The sequence below is a fragment of the Pituophis catenifer genome, unplaced genomic scaffold (genome assembly GCF_029215685.1).
Source record: "Pituophis catenifer annectens isolate HBS135680 unplaced genomic scaffold, rPitCat1.0.hap2 SCAF_2, whole genome shotgun sequence".
In the NCBI taxonomy this organism is placed as follows: Eukaryota; Metazoa; Chordata; class Lepidosauria; order Squamata; family Colubridae; genus Pituophis; species Pituophis catenifer.
The window spans coordinates 2,398,540-2,421,624 of record NW_027256882.1 but is presented as its reverse complement, the minus strand read 5'-3'; the positions used below and the strand labels follow the sequence as shown (position 1 = coordinate 2,421,624).

Below are 23,085 nucleotides of genomic sequence, written 5' to 3'. Positions count from 1 at the left end.
ATGTGGCACAAATTTTGGGACATTCACGGACTGTACTTCTTGAATGTACCTTTACTTTTTCTCCTTTCCAAGTGCAGTTCTGTTTATCTCTCTCCCAGTCAAGAAAGTTACTCTCATTTTCATCTTGTGACAGTTCTTCAAACTCTCTTGTTCTTCCTTAGAAAGAGGAAGGGGATTGATTCAGCCCCGTGAATTATGGACCTCCTCCTTCTGCTTCTGCTGCTGATGATGTCCAAGCCAGTCTCTGGGAAGCTGAGAATGAAGTGCCTGCTGAGTTTGGAGGAACATGAGGGAAGAAAACTACGGAGCTATTACAGGCCAGGAGACCACCTCCTTAGTATCGTCACCTTTGCCATATTCATATCCCATATAATGCTGTCTTTCAACACAGTTCCTTATACTCAAGCTGCCTCGTAAGTCATTCAGTGTGATGGAGTTGCATTCCTTCCATTTGCAGTCCTAACATTCTTCTTTGTTTCTTTCAGTTACTCTTATATTGGAAGACCTGTTTAATTTCTTGAATCATTTAGATTTCCATGGATTCTCTCTTATGCCTTATTTTAAGAGACCAAAATCCACAGATGGAACAACCCCGCCCCCCCAATTCCAAATTATTTTCCTCTCTCGTACAATCCTGAGTTAATCACAACTATCTTATTGAAAAGTTTGTAGTTTCCTCTGCCCCACCCATTTCCCTATTTTTATAACCATTCATTGATATTCAATGCCTGATCCTGGTATGGAATAGAGGATGGCTTGTTTTTAGAATGGCTTTTCTGGATCATTTATAAGTCCTCTTTGCTGATGATTCTATTTTAATGATTGAATAATTTTGAATCTTGGTCATTGCACAAATTAAAAATTATTACAAATAGTTTAATTACAAATTACATTACAAATAATGATATATTTTAAATATTAAAACTCCATCCTACGTTCTCAACACTCATAACAATTAAACGGTGATGGGCGACGATCATTTGATTCTTGTTTTGGACACTTTTGGCTAAAGACTGAATGGTGAAAGAGGAACAAATGAAAATATGTTTTGTTGTTGTTGTTAGAGATGATGCTATGATGAACATTTTTTTACAATAGTTTATTTACAGATCCAGGAAGACTCCTAAGCTTCATTTTTGCCATTCAGCAAGTCAATAAGAAACCTCAGCTTTTGTACAATCTCACACTTGGCTACAACATCCATGACAATTATTTCAACACCCTTGGCACTTCAGATGCCTTGCTGGACATTCTATCGACTGGAGAAGCCAATGTTCCCAACTACAGCTGTGGAAAGAAAGACAACCTGATGGCTGTTCTTGATGGATCTCTTGATGACATCTCCATTCAGATGTCAACATTAGTAGGCCCCTACAAAGTCCCACAGGTGTGTTTGTGTGTTTCTCTACCTGGCAAAGTGAGCAGGTATTTGGTGGGTGGGTAATAGATTCAATCATACCTTTACTATGGAAATCATGAACTGCTTTTCTCATGGCCATTGTCATGGCTAGGGATTGGGATCCACAGCAGGTCTAAACATTTACTTGAGCAAGACTTGAGCAGCTGGACACAATGTTAATTATGGAACATTTAAGCAAACCTCTAAAATGAACTGATTTGCATTTGCAGTGCTCTAGAGATAGAAGACGTAGCACACCGATTATCTGAATGTCAATTTTATTAGAAAAGAGAAAGAGCAGTATCTCAGACCTCAGATTAGATAAATGATTATATTCAATCTTGTTAATATTCTGCATTTTGTATTCTTTATCTTGATATGGCTTAAGGGTTAAGAACAATAGACTGTTCCAGGGGTCACCAACTTTTCTGAATTCAGGGACTACCAAATTCATAATTTTAAATCCTGTGGACCACTAAGATTATTTTTTTTAAAAAAAGATAAATAGTATTTAGTGCAATATAAAAAGGCAAATAATTTTTCTGCAGACCACCAAAATTTTCTCGCAGACCACCAGTGGTCTTTGGACCACCGGTTGGTGACTGCTGGACTATTCTAATATGTTTGTGAGAACCACACTGGATGTGTTAAAAGCTTACATTTTGCACTTGATCTGATCTAACCATAATACACCATTCTTAATTGCTTTTTCAGATCAGTTATGGAATTATTTCAGAGGCTCTGAGTGATAAAAGACAAATTCCTTTTTTCCATCAGATTCTCCCCCAAAATGGGATCCAGTATACAGGAATTGTCCAACTCCTCCTCCATTTCAGATGGACTTTGATTGGTCTCTTTGCACCAGACACAGAGGAGGGAGAGAATTTCATGAGAACTTTCACTCCTATGCTTGTCAGAAATGGAATTTGTGTGGTTATCTCAATGACTAGACATATAGAACCTCTCAGAAATGCCATCTCTAAGTGGAGAAAAGTCAATGTCTTTGTTCACTTCAGAGAATTTGCTTCCCTTGTGGATAGATTTTGCCACATTCATTTAGCAATTGAAGGTTTGCCAGGACCCATTGAAGGGAAAGTCTGGATCACCACAATTGTGGAGAAATTGCCAATGATAAGGCATACAGTTTTCAAATATATCCATAGCATTTGGGTCTTTCCTTTTCAGGAAAGAAAATGGCCAAATGATGACGCCTTTCAACCCAATCTTTTTAAGGATTCCAAATTTGAAGACCAGTCTTTTCGCTGTTCTTTTTCAAAGCATGTCCTTTCTGTCAAGGGCCGGAGACGATGCACCCAGATATCACCACTGGACATGCAAGAGAAAAAGAATAGAATTCAGATACAAAATGAGCACCGTTTTTATACTGTTGCTAAGACTCTGGCCCATGTCTTGAATGTTGCATATTCCTCACTATCTAGGAGGAGAAAAACAGAGAAGAAAGAGAGTTTGGGGACTCTAAGGTTAGAGCCATGGCAGGTATGGGGTCTTGACAAGGATCTATCATATCTAGTTCCTATTTAGAAAAAAATCCAATGCTGATGTAGGGGAACCATTGTTCTCCAGAAAACCAACAGCTTTGGCTAAGCAGAGGCCAGATTTAGTTCACAGGATTATGTTCCAAAGAGCAGGCATAGTGACAATTATATTTTGATATTAAACATTGCTATTATAAAATTATTTAAAATGTATACATTGTAAATAAATTCCTGTACTTGTGGGTTTGTAATTAGCATGATAGAATTTTATACTCATAACTGTCAGCTAAACCTGGGAGCATTTAGCTTAATCCCTCCTCACTGCAGGAATCCAATTAAAGCTTTTCAGACTAGTGGCTACTCAGTCTTGGCATTTAGCCACGGCATATACCCTAACCCTAACCCTAACCCTAACTCTAGCCCTAACCCTCACTCCACCCGTAACTCACTGCTCACTGCCAGGAGTTCAATCGTGACCAGCTCAAGGTTGACTTAGCTTTCCATCCTTCCAAGATTGGTAAAATGGGCACCTAGATTGTTGGGGGCAATATGCTGATTCTATAAACCACTTATGAGCGCTGTAAAAGCACCGTGAACTGGTCTATAAGTCTACGTGTTATTGCTATTCAGGGAAATAGTGAAGAGGGGATTGAACTTCTCTTATTCACAAGCTCAGCTTTAAAATTGCTCCTCCTTTTAGGATGTTTCAAGTTGCTTTCAAAATTCCTGGATGTTTCAATTCTAGTTCCATCCCTTTTTGGAGAAGAATGAGTTTTGCAATTTTTCCTCGGAGAAACTGTACTTGGACCAAAGTGGAAATGTAGCAGCAGATCTGAATATCATAAGTTGGTTGCTTTTCCCCAAGGAGGATCCCATCAAAGAGCAACTGGGGAGTTTTGAAAGACAGAGGCTTATTATCAACCAAGATGCTCTTTCACGGCTAAAGTTGCTCAACAAGGTGGTTGAAAATATTGGCAATTTTTCTCTGTCTGTATGGTTGTAGATAGGGTCCCTGAAAGAGCAGACTCAGATATTTTTTTTAACAGCCCATATCTGACCACAGTTATTCATCCCTCTCTTTCACCCCACTGGGATAGGCCTCCTGCTGCTAGGAAGGTGATCCAAGGTGTTCAATCAATGTGGAACCACTATGACTTGTCCGATATGAGATAATGCCTTAAACTAGAAAAATAAAGGACTTAAATTTGCCTTGACTGCCACCCCTCAAGTCCTTCATGATACTTGTAATAATGAGGGTAAATTTATAATAAAATGCTACTTAGATTTGGTGTTTGGCTTGTAATCCATCTAAAAACTCCTTGAATGCAATTGTTTATCTTGATTGTCATCTACCTTAAGTCTTCCATTGAAAAGAAGAATTGTCCAAATTTAAGCAATAAATAAATGTGGGTCTGTCTTTCCATGTCATCTAATTGTAGTTCTAATATTGGGAGGCAATGGAGGACAGGGGATCCTGGAGTGCTTTGGTTCTTGGGGGATGAAAGAGTTGGAAATAAATAATGACTAGCAACAAAACTGTAATTCTTCAATGGAAAGGACCTTGCCTTAAATACCTGACTTGCAGAGGTGGTTTGCTACCAGTTTTGACGGGTTCGGGAGAACTGTTAGTGGAAATTTGGCATGGTTCCCTGAACAGGTAGTGACCTCTGGATGGCCATGCCCCTTAACCGGTTCCCACTTGGTCACCCCTCTCACCTGATTCTCGCTTTCCCTGCCTGTCCACCCGCTCTGCCCAACCACTACTTGCAGAATCTAGCCACGTACTTCTGCTCACCACTGCTGGCAAAGGTAAGGCCGAAGGGCATTGGCCAGTGGGTGGGCAGGGGAGGGAGAGCTGGTGGAGGGGTGATACCAGCAGTGGGTGGTGGACCGATGCACGTGGGGAGGGAGGGGAGCATGCGGGAGATCGTGGCACCAGAGTTCTTCCTGTGCGTTTTCCCCAGCTGGCCTGGCCTGAGAAAGAGGCACTTGGGAGATCTTAGCTGAAGTTTACTTATGAGCAATAATGGACGGGAGAGGAAGGGAGAAAGGCCAATGGTGCTCACGAGGAAATTGAGGCTCCTAAGGGGGGGGTCAAGGCTCCCCACCCACATGTTCACCTGAGGGCATTGCTGGCAGCCACTTTCTGCACCTCCCGTCCTGTGCTCTTCCCGCTGCTGCTCGGCCTCCTCGATGCACAGAGGCAGGAGGCGGCAGTTTCTTTCATTGCCTGCAAGCTGCCAGCTGCCTCTATTCTGTAGTTTACCTGTGAGCAGGTTTAGTCATGAACATAGTGCTCTCAAGTAAACTGCAGATTACAGGAAGCTGGCAGATCCCTGGTTTACTCGCTCCTCTGCTCGCCTGGCAAAGCACAGACTGGCAGCTCCGGATTGTCTCTCAGCCATTGTGTGCAGGGAAAAACCTTGCAAAGTAAAGAAAAATTTCTCTTGAGTGGGAGAAGTTAATTGCCTCGCAGTCGCAAGAAATTTTTCTTTACTGTGGCAAAGTGTTTCCCTGCACACAACTTCTGTAACAACAGATACTTTGTGTCCAGACCAGGTGTGTGTGTGTGTGTGTGTGTGTGTGTGTGTGTGTGTGTGTGTGTGTGTGTGAGAGAGAGAGAGAGAGAGAGAGAGAGAGAGAGAGAGAGAGAGAGAGAAGAAAGAAAGAGACTGAGAAAGAGAAAGAAAGAAAGAAAAAGAAAGAAAGAGGAAGTGTGTGTGTGTGTGTGAGAGAGAGAGAAGAGAGAGAGACAAAGAAAGACAGAGAGAAAGAGAGAAAGAGCCAGGAAAGAAAGAAAGAAAGAAAGAAAGAAAGAAAGAAAGAAAGAAAGAAAGAAAGAAAGAAAGGAAAAAGAGGAAGAGAGATAGACAAGACAGAGAAAGAAAAAGAAAAAGAAAAGGAAGGAAGGGGGAGAGAGAGAGAGAAGAAAGAAAAAGAGACAAAGAAAGAAAGAGAATGAAAGAAAGAGGAAGGAAGGGAGAGAGAGACTAGAAAGAAAGAAAGAAAAGAAAGAAAGAAAAAGAAAAAGAAAGGAAGGGAGAGACAATGTGTGTGTGAGAGAGAGAAAGAGAAAGAGAAGAAAGAAAGAACGAGACAGAAAGAGAGTAGTCTGTGAGGAATTTTTTCTTTATATCTTAACTGGAACAAAGATTTGGATTATTTTCAAAAGGGAGTGGTTTTACAATATTTTACGTAGTCTAAAAGAAACCTTTTCTTGATCTACTGCTCAGAAGTTTCTTTCTTAAGCACAGTTTCATTTAATTTTAATCAATCCATCTAATAAATAAAAATTTGGCAGATATAGTGGAATGAATGCTGTTTTTCTTCTTAGTCTCTACCTCAGTCCAAATGTGTGGAGCATTGTCATCCTGGATTTGTAAAACGGCCTCGGAAAGAAGAACCCATTTGCTGCTATGATTGTATTCCTTGTCCGGAGGGGACCATCTCCACACAGGAAGGTGAGTGACACCCGAGGAAAGGGATTGGATTCAACCAGAACCTCTTATCAAAGTGCATGTTAAGAGACAGATGTGAACGTGACTATTTTATTCTTCATTGCTATTTTCAACATGAAAAATAAATTCCATAATGGGAGGAATAAGATCTTGAAGAATAAGGCAGGAAAGGATAGAAGAACGTAGTGGATTGGGCAAGATGCATTCTGCTAAAGGAAATATCTTTTCTACTACTCAGCTAGGAAGTTTCCTTCCATGTTTACCATCTAAATTCTTTGAAACTTGAGAATTGGTTTCAGGCCGATGGGTTTAGTTCATCCAAACTAATTTTATCTTACAGGCCAAAAGATATCTCAGCCAGACAGTCGGTCAGCCAGTCAGCCAGTGAGTCAGTCAGTCAGTCAATATTTATTAAGATCATAGAACCACATAACCGAAAGATCTACTTGGGTGGACCAGGGAGGGAGAGTGTTTGGGTTCAAAGAACAAGAGAAAACAAAAGACTTAATATTGAAGTTTGCAGAAAACCCACATACAGTGACCAATATTTTGATTCTCACCACCCACTGCAGCACCGAATGGATGTTATCAGAACCCTACATCACCGGGCTGAAGGTTTGCCTACCAGCAATGAGGGAAAAGAAAAAGAACTAAAACACATAAAGGAAGCCCTCAGAATGTGTGGCTATCCCAACTAGGCCTTCATCAAATCCAAATAAAGAGCTCCTCCATAAGAAACAATGAAGGGAATAACAGACAGAGCAACATTGTCATTCCATATGTTGCAGGAATATCTGAAGAGCTCAGGAGGATTTTCAACCAACACAATATACATCCACACTTTAAACCCAAACATACACTAAGGCAGAAGGGTCAGTGTTCCTCGTTGTGCACCTAAGACACATAAGAGGCCATCTTGGAGGCTTCAAGTTTGCCAAGAAGCTTGTCTACTCCAAGGATAAAACACCCAGATAAAAACTGAGCAATGTGGTATATATACAATATAATGCAGTGATACATGTACACATCTGTACTTTGGAGACACAAAACAATCACTTCACAAATGCATGGCACAACATAGGAGAACAAAGCTATCAGGACAAGAGAAGGCCCTCCCCCGCAGGCCTGCCAGCCAGCATTGTTTAGCTGATGGGATCTGGAGGAGACCAACTCTGTGGGATCTTACTGGTCACTGGGAGCTATGCGGTAGAAGGCAGATTTGGCAGATATTTTGGAATGAATTTTGTTTTTGTGCTTAGTCTCTGCCTCAGTCCAAATGTGTGGACAATTGTCACGCTGGATTTGTAAAACGGGCTCGGAAAGAAGAACCAATTTGCTGCTACGATTGTGTTCCTTGTCCGGAGGGGACCATCTCCACACAGGAAGGTGGGTGACACCACAGGAACTCTGGCTTTCCTGTCTCCCGGTATCAGCTGTCATTCAAAGAAGGTCTTTCTTGGAATGTGAATGGAGTGACTATAGAAATAATATTACTTAATCTTTTCTCAGATACTGAAAAATGTACCAAGTGCCCAGATGACAAATATCCAACTGATGACAGAATCCAATGTATCCCCAAAAGAATAACCTTCCTGTCCTATGAAGAACTTCTGGGCATCATCCTGGTCTCCTTTGCTGTACTCTTGTTTCTAACAACAGGCCTTGTTTTAGTCATATTCCTTAAATACCTAGAAACTCCCATTGTCAAAGCTAACAACCGTGACCTGTCCTACATCCTCCTGGTTTCCCTCTTGCTTTGCTTCTTGTCCTCCTTTTTCTTCATTGGCCGACCAAGGAAAGCCACCTGCCTTCTCCGACAAACAATCTTCAGCATCATCTTCTCAGTAGCTGTGTCTTGTGTGTTAGCCAAAACAATCATGGTAGTGCTGGCCTTCCTGGCCACGAAACCAGGGAACAGGGTGAGGAAATGGTTGGGGAAGAGCTTGGCCAACTCCATCATCCTTTCTGGTTCTGCTGGAAAAATTGTCATTTGTGCAATCTGGCTGGGAGTTTCTCCTCCATTTCCTGATTTTGACCTGCACTCCCAATCAGGAGTGATCATCCTTCAGTGCAATGAAGGCTCTGTGACCATGTTTTATGTGGTTCTCTGCTACATGGGTTTCCTTGCTGCCATTTGCTTCACAGTGGCTTTCCTGGCCAGGAACCTGCCTGGGGCCTTCAACGAAGCCAAACTGATCACCTTCAGCATGCTGGTCTTCTGCAGCGTCTGGATCTCCTTCCTGCCCACCTACTTGAGCACCAAAGGGAAATACATGGTGGCCGTGCAGGTTTTCTCCATCTTGGCTTCTGGGGCTGGCCTGCTGGGCTGCATCTTCTTCCCCAAGTGCTACCTTATCATCCTGAGACCAGATCTAAATACTAAGGAACAATTAATGATAAAAGTCGGTATCTGATCATGAAGTATTTTCTTAGAGTCATAACACTTAATTGTTTATTGCAGTTATTATTGAGTTTGTATGCTTGTTTTGACAATTAAGGTTATTTAAAATAAAAAAAAATAAAAAAAAAAGAATATAAGACTAACTTAAGATAATCATCAAAGTGTAAATAAATTATTTAATGATTTAAATTGTCATGAAACTAGGGAAGGACAAGATAAAAAATGAGTTAGTTATGTTAACATAATGCATCTGCAGAGGAGACAAGACTTCCCAGATTGGGGTGAGGGGGAGGGATATGACATCATCTATCTCCAGTCCTCAACACAGTCCTCTCAGCAGTTCCAAGAAGGCTCCGCCCCCATTTGCTCTACTTAGGTGACTCCAGGGACACAGATCAACATCCAAGTGGCCTCAATGACTCTCTAAAACAGGGGTGTCAAACTCGTGGCCTGTGGGCCAGATGCGTCAAGTGCTGGCCCTGCTCCCACCTGGTTTAGTGAAAGGGAAAAAAGTCTCGATATCTCACGTGTTGCCACTGTGACGACATGAGTTTGACACTCCTGCTCTAAAAGAATGCAAATGACCAGCTGTCTGCAAGGAGTATAAATCCTTCCATTTCCCACCATCCAGTCAGAGCTGAAGAAGCTTCTTGGATGAGTAGTGAAATGTCTTCAAAGAAAAACAAAACAGTCCAGTTACCTCTTGAAAAAAGCACCTTTGGGACATCACCATATTACAAATCTACATTTCAACTGTAGTCTCAAATGATGATGAAATTGAACAAAATGAAACAAAATAAAGGGTGAGTAGGGTGGAACTTCCATTCAACTGGGGACAGAACTTTACCTCAAATTTTGGATATTATGGGCATCAAATAAAATACCATCTTTTGTTCCTTAAGCTTTAAGACCTGATTCTGTAGATAGCTTCACATCCCAATGATGGAGCATGACAATGGAGATGGTTGATGAACTTAGAAGCGATCCCACCCTCCCACATATCCAGCTCCTTCCCTCCCTATTGTTTAACTATCATTCTATTTTGATTCTAGTTTCCATTGTAATTATTTTAGAAATATTTCTCTTTTATCATTTTAATGATATAAGTTTCCCAGAGTTGTTTCAAAACAAGACGGGTGGCAAGTAAGCTGAATGAATGAATGAATGAATGAATGAATGAATGAATGAATGAACAAACAAACGTTTGAAAGAAGTTTACCAGTCAGTGGGTGGGATCCTCTTCAGTTCATTCAAAAAGAAAGAACATCACATCTTTCCAACGTTGTAAAAACTTTATTTTTTTGCAATCTTTTGTAATATACAGCAAAGATGTGATTTTAGAGTTGTGATTGGAAAACTTTATAAATGCTTTGTGAAAGTGATTTAAAGCAGGGGTCACCAAACTTTCAGACCTCAGGGACCACTAAATTCATAATTTTAAATCATGCAGACCACTAATATGATCTGTCTAATGACTGGCTGGGTGGGCCTGGCTAGCTGGTCATGTGACTCGGTGGGCATGGCCAACTTAATGTCACTCACGTTGAGGGGTGCCTAGCCGGCCTCTATTGCCCTCCCCTCCCAGTCACTCCTCACCTGCCTGCCTGGGCTCCTTAGGGCCCTAACAGGAAGCAGTTGTTGGAGCTAAGCAGCCACCATAAGAAAGAGTTGGCAAAACGGCTGGCTCAGTTCAAATTGGATCTGGCCAAGAAGGAGGATCAGCAGAAGCACCTCACTGAGGACTACGAGCATAAGCTTTCCTAGCAGAGGGAAGACCTGCGGGAGTTCAAGGCCAGGTACTGGGGCCTGGAGGCTCAGCAGGTTGACATGGTCAGCCAGTTCCAGGCCATGATCCACTCCCACTGGAACAAGGCCCTCTGGCTCTTTACCACCAGCAGTGCTTCCCTCCCGCCTTCACCCAAAGCCCTGCACCAGGAGACTGAAGCAGACCCCAAGTCAGAATTTCTGCCCCCCTCTGCCCCACACAAGTGGACCCTGAAGGGGGAGACTCTCTGCAGAAACACAAGTGTTCATTACATGTATCCGGCCCAGGGGCCAAAGTTTGAGGACCCCTGATTTAGTGCAATATAACAACCGCAAATAATTTTTCTGCGGACCACCAAAATTTTCTCACGGACCACCAATGGTCCACGGACCACCAGTTGGTGACTGCTGATTTAAAGACTATGAAGTTAATTACAAAGAATCTTTGGTATGGGAAAAATCTGTCTTTTTTTTTAATATAAAAAGTTTTTTATTATTTTAAAACATAAACATAAAACACATCTTTTCTAAACAAAGCTCTTGATCTGGTCACAAATTCATACAAATTCCTAACAAATCTTATTTTTCAATTAATACCACTTAATATTTTACTCAGTTATTTCCCTCAAATCTATTATTCAACTATGCCATTATCCCCCAAAACCTGTTACTTAAATCTTAAATCTTAACCAATAATCATACCCTTTTTCTCTTTCATTTGCTTAAATGGATATATTTTTAAAGTATATATCACTTATTATAAACATTCATAAAATATTAAATTTTATAATCGAGATGTAACAACACAGGCAACCAACCCGCTCATAGCAACAAAGCCAGCACCCCACACCTCCCCACCAGTATTTATAGAGAGACGGCAGCTCCGATCACGCTTTCCTCGCACAAACACGAAGCCGAAGACACCAGCCTGAAGATGACGAGTGGGACCTCGTCAAAACGTTGCCAAGATACTCACAATCTTACATGGGAAAAGTTCCGAATACACCAAAACTTGCATACCTCTACCCGTGAAAATCTACGAAAACAAATATATATATATACACACATATACATACACACATATATATATAAACATACACACACACACACACACACACATACACACACATATGTATATGTATATAAATTTGGGGCAAAATTCTCCAGTTTCCCATATTGTCCCATCTTCAAAGTTTGGAGCCACAACTTTGAGTTCTCCCTTTGAGCATCTCCTATTGACTCATTCAGGGCTCAGATGCTTCTCTTCCTTGCAATTGTCCAAATTATAGTGATTTTGTTGTTTTTATGTTAGGACCCTAGAGACCTTTCTGCAAACTTTCAGAACATTTTACGCAAACATTCGGAAATTGGTTTGATATCAATACCAGTCTCAAAGCAAAGTCTAGTGGGGTCTATATTATCAATACTAGATGCATAAATGACTCTGGAGATGGAAAGGGAATCTGGAGCTGGATTCAGGACAGGCAGGTGCTGTGTTTATGTCTCTTGGATGGGCTCTGACTGGATCTGAAGCTACTTTCCTGGAAGAGGTTTTGGTTTCTTCCACCTCTTCATCTCATCCATTGTTAAAAACCAGGTGCCATTGAGAAGGCTCAAATCATGTTGCTACTGCTTCAACTTCTCCTGCTTCTGTGGCCAAGGGGAGCCTGTGAGATACGCAAAGCCAAATGCCTCCTGACTCTGAAGCAAGGTGAAGTGGATCCAGACAATCACTACAAGTCAGGAGATTATTTCATTAGCGGCATAATCTCTGCAAGGGACACTAAGTTTGAACCATTGAGCTTTGAGCGAAGTCCTTCAATAAAGTTCCTTGAGTAAGTCCTGCACTGCATTAGAGCCACTCCATTTTCATTGAATGTCTACAGTTCCAGTTCTCCAAAAACACCAGGTGCTTTCTCTCCTTGATCTGCTCCTTTTGCTTAGTTACTTTCTGATTCTGTCTTCTGTTGCACACTGCAAGTGACAAAACTCATTTTGAGAAGTTAAATTTTAGAAACCCAATCACAATGTTTGCCCCATTCCATGTCCTTTCTGTCCTATGAGCAGAGCTAGAGTGTAGACACAGAGGAACAAAAGGGCATCTCCCTTCCACCTCAACCCTCAGCTGAGCTGGACTCCGAGGAGGCCTGATCCAACCACAGAGAGCTGCTGTATTTTCTCTTTGCATCAAATGTGCGATAGCGCCATTCTTGTTTATCCACACCAAAATTTACTCCTAGTTTCCAAGCATCCCAATTAAGAACATAGTCATTCAGAGAGTTTGCAAATATCTCTGATTCTCATTCAAGAGTTCATGCCAGGGATCTAACAATGAAACATTTTAAAGAAATAAAAGCATCATCTCTATTATATGGGTTGGGTTGTTGGATATTATCTCTATTATATTTGTTTGTTTATTGGAATTCATAGATATGAATGTGACTCTAGATAGCTTACAATTAAAAGAAAAAAAAAAGACAAAACAGGAAAAGACAAAAAACCAAACCAAACCCAGAAACAACAACAATAACAACAAATCCAACAAATGTCCATCCAATGTGGCTCAATTTTCACTCTGCCTCAGAGGTTGGCAGAATAATCTGGTCTTTACAAGCTTCTAAACATCATCCAGATTGAGCCATTCTCAGTAGGTTTGGTCCAATGCCACAAATATTTATCATATGAAAAATGTACAAGAAATGTAATAAATGTTTTTTTAATGTAATGAATGGATGAAAAGTACAGTATTATCAGGAAAGAAAGTTGTATGTTATATTCATCTTTTTTTTTTTTTTGCATCTGCAGTCCATCATCCAATCATTATTGGAAATTTCTGCCCTTCCTTTTTGCCACTGAGGAGATCAACAAGAATGTCCACTTCTTGCCTAATATCACTCTGGGTTACAATATTTATCAAGTTTTCTTCAAGGTAGAAATGACTTCAGATCCGTTGTTCGATCTGCTTTCGGATGGGGAGGCCAATGTTCCCAACTACAGATGTGGACGGCAGAGAAACACGGTGGCTGTTCTGGAAGGGGCCGAGTCTGGCATCTCCATCCAAATTTCAACCTTGTTGGGCACCTACAAAATCCCTCAGGTATGTCTTTCTTGGAGGAACTGTTAGAAGATCAATCAGAATAGAGCTGGAAGGGACTTTGGAAGTATTCTAGTTCAACACCCTTCTCAAGCAGGAGACTCTGCCATTTCAGATAAGTGGCTGTCCACTCTTTTCTTAAAAACCTCCAGTGATGAAGAACCCACCACTTCTGGAGGCAACTTCTGTTCCACTGGTTAATTGTCCTCACTGTTAGGAAGTTTCCCCTTAATTCCAATTTGCTTCTCTCCTTGATTAGTTTCCATCCATTGTTTCTTGTCTTGCCTTCTGGTGCTTTGGTAAATAAATTGACCCCCTCTTCTTTGTTAATGTGCAATTTTGAATCAAACACCTTCTCCTTCCCTCCAGAATGCTCTGTGAATGCTCCAATACTGGAAGTTTTTAAGAAGAGATTGGACAACCATTTGGTTTCCTGCCTGAGCAGGGGCTTGCACTAGAAGACTCCAAGGTCCCTTCCAATTTTTTCCAACTTTTAATTTGACATTCTGTTAATCCTTTTCAGATCAGTTACAATTTGGCTTCCCGGATTCTGAGGGATCAAACTCAGTTTCCTTTCTTCTACCCGATGCTCCCTGCAGAAGGAATCCAGTACCCAGGGATGGTCCAGCTTCTCCTCCATTTCAAGTGGACCATGGTTGGTCTTATTGCTCCAGAAACTGACCAGGGGGAGAGGTTCATGAGGACAATGTCTTCTTTGATGTTAAGGAATGGCATTTGTGCAGTTATCTATCAAAGCTTTCCACTAAATCTGTATCGGCTAGTTTTAACCCTTAGCAAATATTACAAATGGAGAGAAGTCAATGTCGCCGTTTATGGTTCAGAGATAATTTCCTTCCATTTTGGATTGTCGATTCTACAAACAATACTTCAACATTTTCAGGGACCTATTGTAGGGAAAGTCTGGATCACCACAGCACACTGGGACCTGAGTCTCGAGTTGATGTTTCCTAAAGCTTCCTTTAAATACATTGGTGGACTCTTTTCCTTCCTAATACAGAAAACGAAATGGGCGAACTATGATGCTTTTAGTGTCTTTGTTGACTCAGTATTAAACTTTTCAAAGAAAATCTTTACATGTTCCTCCACTAAGGATGACTTTTCGGTGAAAGTCTGGAGGCGGTGCAGACAAAAAGAAGAACTGGTGGCTCTGAGGGACGAGGAGATGGATCGGATCCTGGCTATGGACAGTTATCTCACTTACAGCACCATCTGGGCTCTGGGCAGGGCCTTAAATTCAGCTCATATCTCCACATTCAAGAGATCGGCAAGGCACCGAGGCATAAAGGTAGAAGCTCCAAGACTGACAGCTTGGCAGGTATTTCTATTTAATTCTGAAAAATTAAATTGTCCTGAAACTCAGATCCAACCCAACTGCAACCCAAAAAGTATAAACAAAACTAGATTTTTTTTAACGAAAACAGTTAATTTGACCCAACAAATCCATCTGTTTTTCCATCTGTTCTTCCATTGGGATGATTAATATATATTTCCATTTTTGTGCATTTTACTGCAGTCAACATATACAATATCAAAGTTCCATGGGTTTTTTTTTTTTTTCAATTTCCTTGTCCAGAAGTCCTTAAAGAAAAGTCTTGGTTTCAGTTTTATATTCATGTTACAATCTTTTGTATTAAAATTTGAATCTGGCTGCTTTATCACAAGTCCACCAAAGAAGATGAAAACTTTCTCCCTTACAATTGTATTTCAAACGTACATTATTTTCCAAAGCACCTGAAGGCAGGAGAAGAAGCAATGGATGGAAACTTATCAAGGAGAGAAGCAAGAACCTAGAACTAGAACTAAAGAGGAATTTCCTGAAAACAACTAATCAGTGGAACGATTTGCCTCTAGACCTTGTAGATGCTCCATTGCTGGAGACTTTCAAGAAGAGGTTGGACAACCATTTGTCTGAAACGGTATAGGGTTTCTTGCTTGAGCAGAGAGTTCAACTAGAAGACCTCTACAGTTCCTTCCAACTCTGTTTTATTCATTCATTTGAAATTCCTATATACCTTGCACAATTTATCAGCTGTTAAATATAAAATATAAACCCCAATTGTTGGAAATGTGGAGAAAAGCAAGGTACCTTCTTTCACACATGGTGGTTATGCTCAGATGTTATGTTCAGATACTCCCCAACATAGACCAAAAGGTTCCAGTCCCAGCTTAGCTACGAAAGCTGGCTTGCTGTCCTTGGGTCAGTCACTCTCTCTCAGCCCAACTCACTCACAGGGATGTTGTTGTGGGGAAAGTAGGAGGAGGAAGGTGTGTTGCATAAATTGGCCACCTTGAATTATCTGTAAATGTAATAAAAGTGGGATACAAACAAACAAACAAACAAACAAACAAACAAACAAACAAACAAACAAACACTTCCAATGTCCTTTCTAAACTTTTCTTTCCCTTTCCTTTCCAGCTTCACCCTTTCCTTCAAAGCCCTCAGTTTCACAATAATTCCATAGCTGGGATATATTTGGATGAGAAAGGAGATCTGACAGCTGACCTGGACATTTTGAACTGGATTGTTTTTCCAAACAAATCTATTAAGAGAATGAAAACTGGAAGTCTAGAAAAACAGACAACACAGGATTTTAAAGTTACCATTGACCAGAGGAACGTTGGACAGGTAGAAATGCTGACACTCTGGGATTAATATTTATTTTATTCTACTAAATGTGGCAAAAACATTTAATAGGGAACACAGGGAATGTGTGTGTTTTCTTTCGTTGCTTTTGAGTTTTTATGTCAGCTGATCAGGTTCTCAAGAGTCCAAATATCATCTTTATGAGATATTCAGTTGGTCTACATGTTGATTTTTCTGGATGTACTTCCTTTCATTCCTCAGACCTTACCGACTTCCAGGTGTGTGGAAAGCTGTCATCCTGGATTCATGAAGGTGGTTTTGGAAGGGAAACCCATCTGTTGCTACCATTGTCTCCCTTGTCCAGAAGGAACCATCTCCACCATGGAAGGTGAGTGATAGCAGGGAAAAGAGGCACCCATTTGGGAAGACCACGGCCTCTGACTGGCTCATGAAAGCATGTTTTGAAAGGCATTTTTAAAGTTGACTTTAAAAAAATAATTTCTTTTAATATGTATAATTTATAGGGAGTTAAAAGAAGTAGTCTGATAATTTAAATAGGGAGCAGGATATCAAAAACAGCAGATCAATCAAGAATTGGAATTAGAAGAGAAATGGCATTTCTCTTTCTTCATCTTATTTATTGGTGAACCTCTGTCCTTTTTTCTTGGTGTCTCTGCAGAAATGGAGAAATTTTGATCTCTGCTTTGTTCTCCTCTCCTCTCCTTTCCCCTCCCCTCTCCTTTCCTCTCCCCTCCCCTCCCCTCTCCTCTCCCGTCCTCTGCAATAGATTGCTTAAACTTGCTAACTACTGCTGCATACTTCCTTTCTCCATACACTGTCAGGGTTCCAAGTAACACACTCAATGGAATCAAAACTCCCAGGCAGGAATGTTCCTCAAAGTATAGATTTATTAGGAATGTCATATTGGCACATCTGGGGAAACCCGACTCTAAATCCCCCTTGAGTTTCTCCCTAGTTAAAAGTAAATTTTTCCCCCTCCCATGCAGTCCATCACATGGTCCAATCAGGTCCAAGGGTCCCTTGGTCTCCGATCCCACCTCCTTGCACTTGGTGGGGAAGTCCTTGGTTCTCAGAGGAAAGAATTTAATTTGGCTACAGTCCCCCAGCTATCTCTACCTCTCCTCTCCCATTCCCACAGCTCGACTCATCTCCGTTGTGACAGCCCTGAAGGTGGAGAGGGAAAATGGCTCCAGGGCTGACACACACATTCTTCAACATAATTGTTAGTTTTATTCCAACTCTGCATGTGATGGAAGAATCTGCTTTATGGTAGATGTTAATCTTGCTCTTTTCAGATGCTGAAAAATGCATGAAATGTCCAGTGGGTCAGCATCCAAGCATCAACCGAGATGGCTGTATACCTAAGGTTGAAACTTTCCTGTCCTACCAAGAAATATTGGGGATCATCCTAGCTTCCCTTGCCTCGTTCCTGGTTTTGGCAACAGGTTTTATCTTCGTAGTATTCATTAAATTTCAAGCAACTCCCATGGTCAAAGCCAGCAATCGTGATCTCTCCTGCATCCTCCTCATCTCCCTCCTGTTTTCATTCTTGACCTCATTCTTATTCATTGGCCAGCCAAGAGTAACCACTTGCCTTGTCCAGCAAACAGCATTCAGCAACATTTTTACAGTTGCCATTTCTACTGTCCTGGCCAAAACTGTCATGGTGGTGTTAGCCTTCTTGGCCACAAAACCAGGGAATAAAGTACAAAGATGGCTGGGGAAGAGCTTGGCCAACTCTATCATACTTTCTTGCTCTGGGGTCCAAGTTGTCATCTGCAGCATCTGGTTGGGCACCTCTCCCTCATTCCCAGAGTCGGACATGTATTCAGAGTCTTCTCAGGTCATCCTGCAATGTAATGAAGGCTCTGTTGCCATGTTCTACCTTGCTCTTGGCTACATGGGTTTCCTGTCTGTCATCTGCTTCACAATGGCCTTCCTGGCCAGGAATCTCCCAGGGGCCTTCAACGAAGCTAAACTGATCACCTTCAGCATGATGGTCTTCTGCAGTGTCTGGATATCCTTCGTTCCCACCTACCTGAGTACCAAGGGGAAGTATATGGTTGCTGTGCAAGTCTTCTCCATGTTGGCTTCCAGTGCCAGCCTGTTGCTATTAATTTTTCTCCCCAAATGTTACATTATTTTCCTAAGACCAGATCTGAATACAAAAGAACGTATGATGTCAAAATAAAATAGAAAATTGAATTCTGTATATGTGTTTCCCAGAAACCATCATCCTCTTCCTTTAATGACCCCATAATCCCTCGCGGGGTGGAGTCCAGGCAACTGAATGGAGCTAGCAGAGTGTTTACTGGCCGGATGCCCTTCCAGACACCAATTCAGAGATTTGTTCAGCAGATATATTCTCGTTGTGCCCAGAGAGAGAAATATCTGCCTCTATCTAGGATCGAACTCACAGCCTCTTGATTGTGAGGAGAGAGCTCCACCTCTAGGTCACCGCACCACTCATGTGTTTCCCAGAAATCTCAGTTAATAAATGTACTAAATGGTGTTTGATAATTGAGTCATTTCTTTATGTGGTAGAAATGGACTCCCAGTCATAATAGATGTGTTTTCCCCCTTTCCTTTTGCTGTCCAGTGTATGGGAAAGCGTGTGGGTATGCATGGATGCTATGGTTGCATGTGTGTGGATTTTCTAAAGATACATTTGAACCAGAGACCAGGAGACCTTTCTGTTGAAGCACATTTTTTTCTTATTGATATTCAGGGCAAAAGGATGGGCCTAAAGAAGGGAGGATTCCCTCCTTTTTATATTATGTAAATGTATGCATACAAGGGATTGAGAACAGAAGCAAGTGAAATGATTAGGCCTGGACAACAGCAAGTGTGTGATTGGGTACTGGACATCAAGAGCTAGTGAGGTCCATGAGGCAATTAGTTCACAAATAAATGCAGTAATGACTCCACATCCCCCCAAATCTTACTCTGCCTCTGATGAAGCTTCTTGGATGAGAAGCAAAATGTCTTAAAGAAAAATTTGAAAGTCCAGATGCCTTTGAAATAAAAGCACCTTTGGGACAATCATGACCTGCCCTTTCTTGATCGGGATTCCCTGTGCACAGTCACTCATGCCCTTGTCACCTCTCGCCTTGACTACTGCAACGCTCTCTACATGGGACTCCCCTTGAGGAGCACCCGGAGGCTCCAGCTGGTTCAGAATGCAGCAGCGCGGGTAGTGACGGGAGCAGCATGGCGCTCCCATGTAACACTGCTCCTGCGCGAGCTGCACTGGTTCCCGGTGGTCTTCCGGGTGCGCTTCAAGGTGTTGGTTAGCACCTTTAAAGTGCTCCATGGCATAGGGCCTAGCTATCTTCGAGACCGCCTGCTGCTACCGACGACCTCCCATCGACCTGTGCGCTCCCACAGAGAGGGCCTCCTCGGGGTGCCATCAGCCAAACAGTGCAGGCTGGTGACCCCCAGGGGGAGGGCCTTCTCTGTGGGGCACCTACCTTCTGGAATCAGCTGCCCCCAGAGATAAGGAGAATCCAAGACCTCAGTGCCTTCCATCGGGCCCTTAAAACCCATTTTTTCAAGCAAGCCGGGCTGGCTTAAGAAGAAATTTTTAAATGTTTTAATCGGCAGTGAGTTTTAATTGGGCCAAATTTATATATCTTTTAATTGTTTTTTAATATATGTATTGCATGTTTTTTTTAATTCTGGCTGTACACCGCCCTGAGTCCTCAGGGAGAAGGGCGGTATAGAAATTCGTCAATAAATAAATAAATAAATAAATAAATAAATAAATAAATAAATAAGAACCTCCATAGACCTCTGCACATAGGGCCCTAAAAAACTCAGGAACCCCAGAGAAGAAATTACTAGATTGGTAAAGGACTATATGGTTTCATGCCAGGGATTGAGAACAGAAGCAATCAATCAGATTCTTGTTGTGCACCAACTGTGCCCTTTCCTGCACTCGGGGCCTTCATCATGCCTTGGTCACTATCTCTTTGAATTTACAATAGGCTCTACATGGAATTGATCTTGAAGATTACCTGGAATACACACATGGTCCAGAATGCAATGGTATGCACAGCATTGGGTGCCCTATATTCTTCCATCCCATACCACTATTATGTAAGCAGCACAGGTTCCCAGTTTCTTTCCCAGTGCAATTAAATTCACTTCCAAAGCCCTACTTTGCCTAGGACCAGGTATCTCAGGGGCCTCTTCTCCCTGAGGATATTTACCTGTCCCACCATTGCAGATGTAATAGACACACTGTGTGTTTCCTAAAACATTGCCACCATATGGTTCCTCAAAAGCCTGCCTTTTTTTCCGGAAGCTCCTGCCCTATTGAAAACCCTCCTGATTGAAACCCCACCCTCCTAATCAGCCGCCCCACCCTCCTAAACCTCTGGGGCAGTGTTTAAATCCAACTGTATTTATTATCGGTCCTGTGGGCGTGGCTTGGTGGGTGTGGTGTGGCTCGGTGGGCATGTCAGGGGAAGGATACTGTAAAATCTCCATTCCAACCACACTCTGGGGCCAGCCAGAGGAGGTATTTACCAGTTCTCTGAACTACTCAAAATTTCTGCTACCGGTTCTCCAGAACCTGTCAGAACCTGCTGGATTTCACCCCCATTCTGGAGGTTGTTCTTCTAAGCATTGGGATGAAGTGATTAAAACAATACTGCCTTGGTGAAGGGTGGATGTGGCGTCAACTATTTCTCTTTTGGGTTTTGTTTATTGTTGTTGATATTTTTTTTTATTGAAGAGTTTTACAGAAAGAAAAAAAAAACAAAATTTTTTTTACAAGTATTTCCCCATCCCTCCCTCCCTTCCTTACCCCCTCCACCCCCCCCCCGAACTTCCCAGAACAAAATACATGGTATAACAATTAACAATCATATGCTAAACTAAACTAATAAACTAAGGATTCCCCCCTTCACACTTTAACTCCCCTTTTACTAACTAAGCATCAATACTCTTAATTTTTCTATTCATCCATAAGGTATTTGATATTTCTTAGTCTGATATTTGTTTTGAATATAATCAATCCATCTTCTCCATTCCAATATATATCTTTCTTGTAAGTGATCTTTCAAATATGCCGAAATCTTCACCATTTCTGCCAAATTCGCTACTTTTAATGTCCATTCTTCAATAGTAGGCAAATCTTCCTTCTTCCAATATTGCGCCACCAAAAGTCTAGCTGCAGTTATTAAATTTAAAATCAATTTAGTCTCTATAACCATACAATCTGTGATTATACCCAACAAAAACAATTGTGGAGTAAACTTTATCTTCTTTTTAAGAATATTTTGGATAATCCACCATATTTTAATCCAAAATGCTTTAACCTTTTTACAAGTCCACCATATATGATAATAAGTAGCATCATCACAATCACATCTCCAACACTTAGATTGTAAATTCGGATACATACAAGCCAACTTTTTAGGATCTAAATGCCATCTATAGAACATTTTATAAAAATTTTCTCTTAAATTTTGTGCTTGCGTAAATTTTACATTTCTAACCCATATTTTTTCCCAAATTTCCATCATTATTGGTTCCTGAATATTTTGTGCCCATTTTATCATACAATCCTTAACTAATTCCGTTTCTGAATCTATTTCTATCAATACATTGTATAATCTTTTTATATGCATTTGACCTTGGTCTCTAATTTGTTTTACCAAATTTTCCTCGTTCTGCATGATACCAATTCTCTGGTCTTCTTTCCATCTAGCTTGCAACTGACCATACTGAAACCAAGTTCGAATTATTATTTCTTCTTTTAATGCGTTTAAGGATTTTAACTGCAATATCCCCCCCCCAACTCTTTTGGCCAGGTGTCCAGAGCCATTAATTAACCCAGTTCCTGACAGGCCAGGAATGAGCTCCTCCTCCCTTGACCTGACCTCTGAGGTAGAATCTGGGGAGTGGTCCAAGGGGGACATCATACTGCCTGCTGTCTTAGTAAACAAAGATACTTCAAAGTATAAAGGTTCTCGGGAGTGGTAAAATTTGTTACTATCGGTTCTGTGGGTGTGGCTTGGTGGGGGTAGTGTGATTGAGTGGGCGTGGCCAACTTTTTTTTTTTTACTTTTAAAACCAATTTTTTTACAACCTCTTCAGCCGAAGAGGTTGTAAAAAATGCTTTTAAAAACTCTGACGATCAAGCAAGTCAGCTGGGATTGTCAGAGGCTTTTAAAAGCATTTTTTCTACAATCTCTTTGGCCAAAAAAAAATGCTTTTAAAAGCCTCTGACGATCCCAGCTGAACCATGCGATCATCATAGGCTTTTTTTTTATTTTTAAAAGCATTTTTTTCTCAACCTCTTCAACTATAAAGAAAAAAAGTCTATCCCCATAATGTATTCCATATTTACCCAATGATACAGTTGGTCAATTATCTATTTCCAGACCCTTTGTCTCAAAGATCACCCCAAAGTTGATATTTCTAAGGGAAATAAAATTTCACTATCGCATGAGCAATTTTAAAATCACTTCCAATTTGTGATACAGACCAGTGCCCTCTAGGGATATATCTATGATTTTTTACTATACTTTTCTCCAGTTTCTCTTCTGCACGTGGAGGCCCAGAGGTAGTTCAGGATTCCCAGAGGAGATATTGCTTCTTACAGTAATTATTAAAATCCTGGTCTGTGAGATCTCTCCTGATATTTCTCCAGTGACTGCCTTTGATGTAAACATCAGACCGAAGCAACTAGAAAGGAATCTTGCATGAGAAAAGGATAAATGTCTCAGGTCAAACTCCATGTGGCACAAATTTTGGGACATTCAGGGACTGTGCTTCTTGAATGTACCTTTCCTTTTTCTCCTTTCCAGGTGAAGTTATCTTTATCTCTCTCCCAGTC

General features: G+C 41.2%; 1 protein-coding gene across 1 annotated transcript; it reads left to right on the top strand.

Moving 5' to 3' along the window:
* The first annotated feature begins 13,453 nt into the window (after positions 1-13,453).
* On the top strand, positions 13,454-18,429 carry LOC139310371 (vomeronasal type-2 receptor 26-like). The gene is made up of 5 exons (XM_070934531.1): positions 13,454-13,615; positions 14,136-14,948; positions 16,050-16,259; positions 16,479-16,605; positions 17,534-18,429. Exons 1-5 carry the CDS (start codon positions 13,454-13,456, stop codon positions 18,427-18,429), a joined length of 2,208 nt encoding a protein of 735 aa, XP_070790632.1.
* The last annotated feature ends 4,656 nt before the right edge of the window (positions 18,430-23,085 follow it).

Coding starts and splice junctions, on each gene's coding strand:
- LOC139310371 (XM_070934531.1), top strand. CDS start 13,454: ATGACTTCAGATCCGTTGTTCGATCTGCTTTCGGATGGGGAGGCCAAT. Junction 13,616..14,135: donor GCACCTACAAAATCCCTCAG/GTATGTCTTTCT, acceptor AATCCTTTTCAG/ATCAGTTACAATTTGGCTTC. Junction 16,606..17,533: donor AACCATCTCCACCATGGAAG/GTGAGTGATAGC, acceptor TGCTCTTTTCAG/ATGCTGAAAAATGCATGAAA.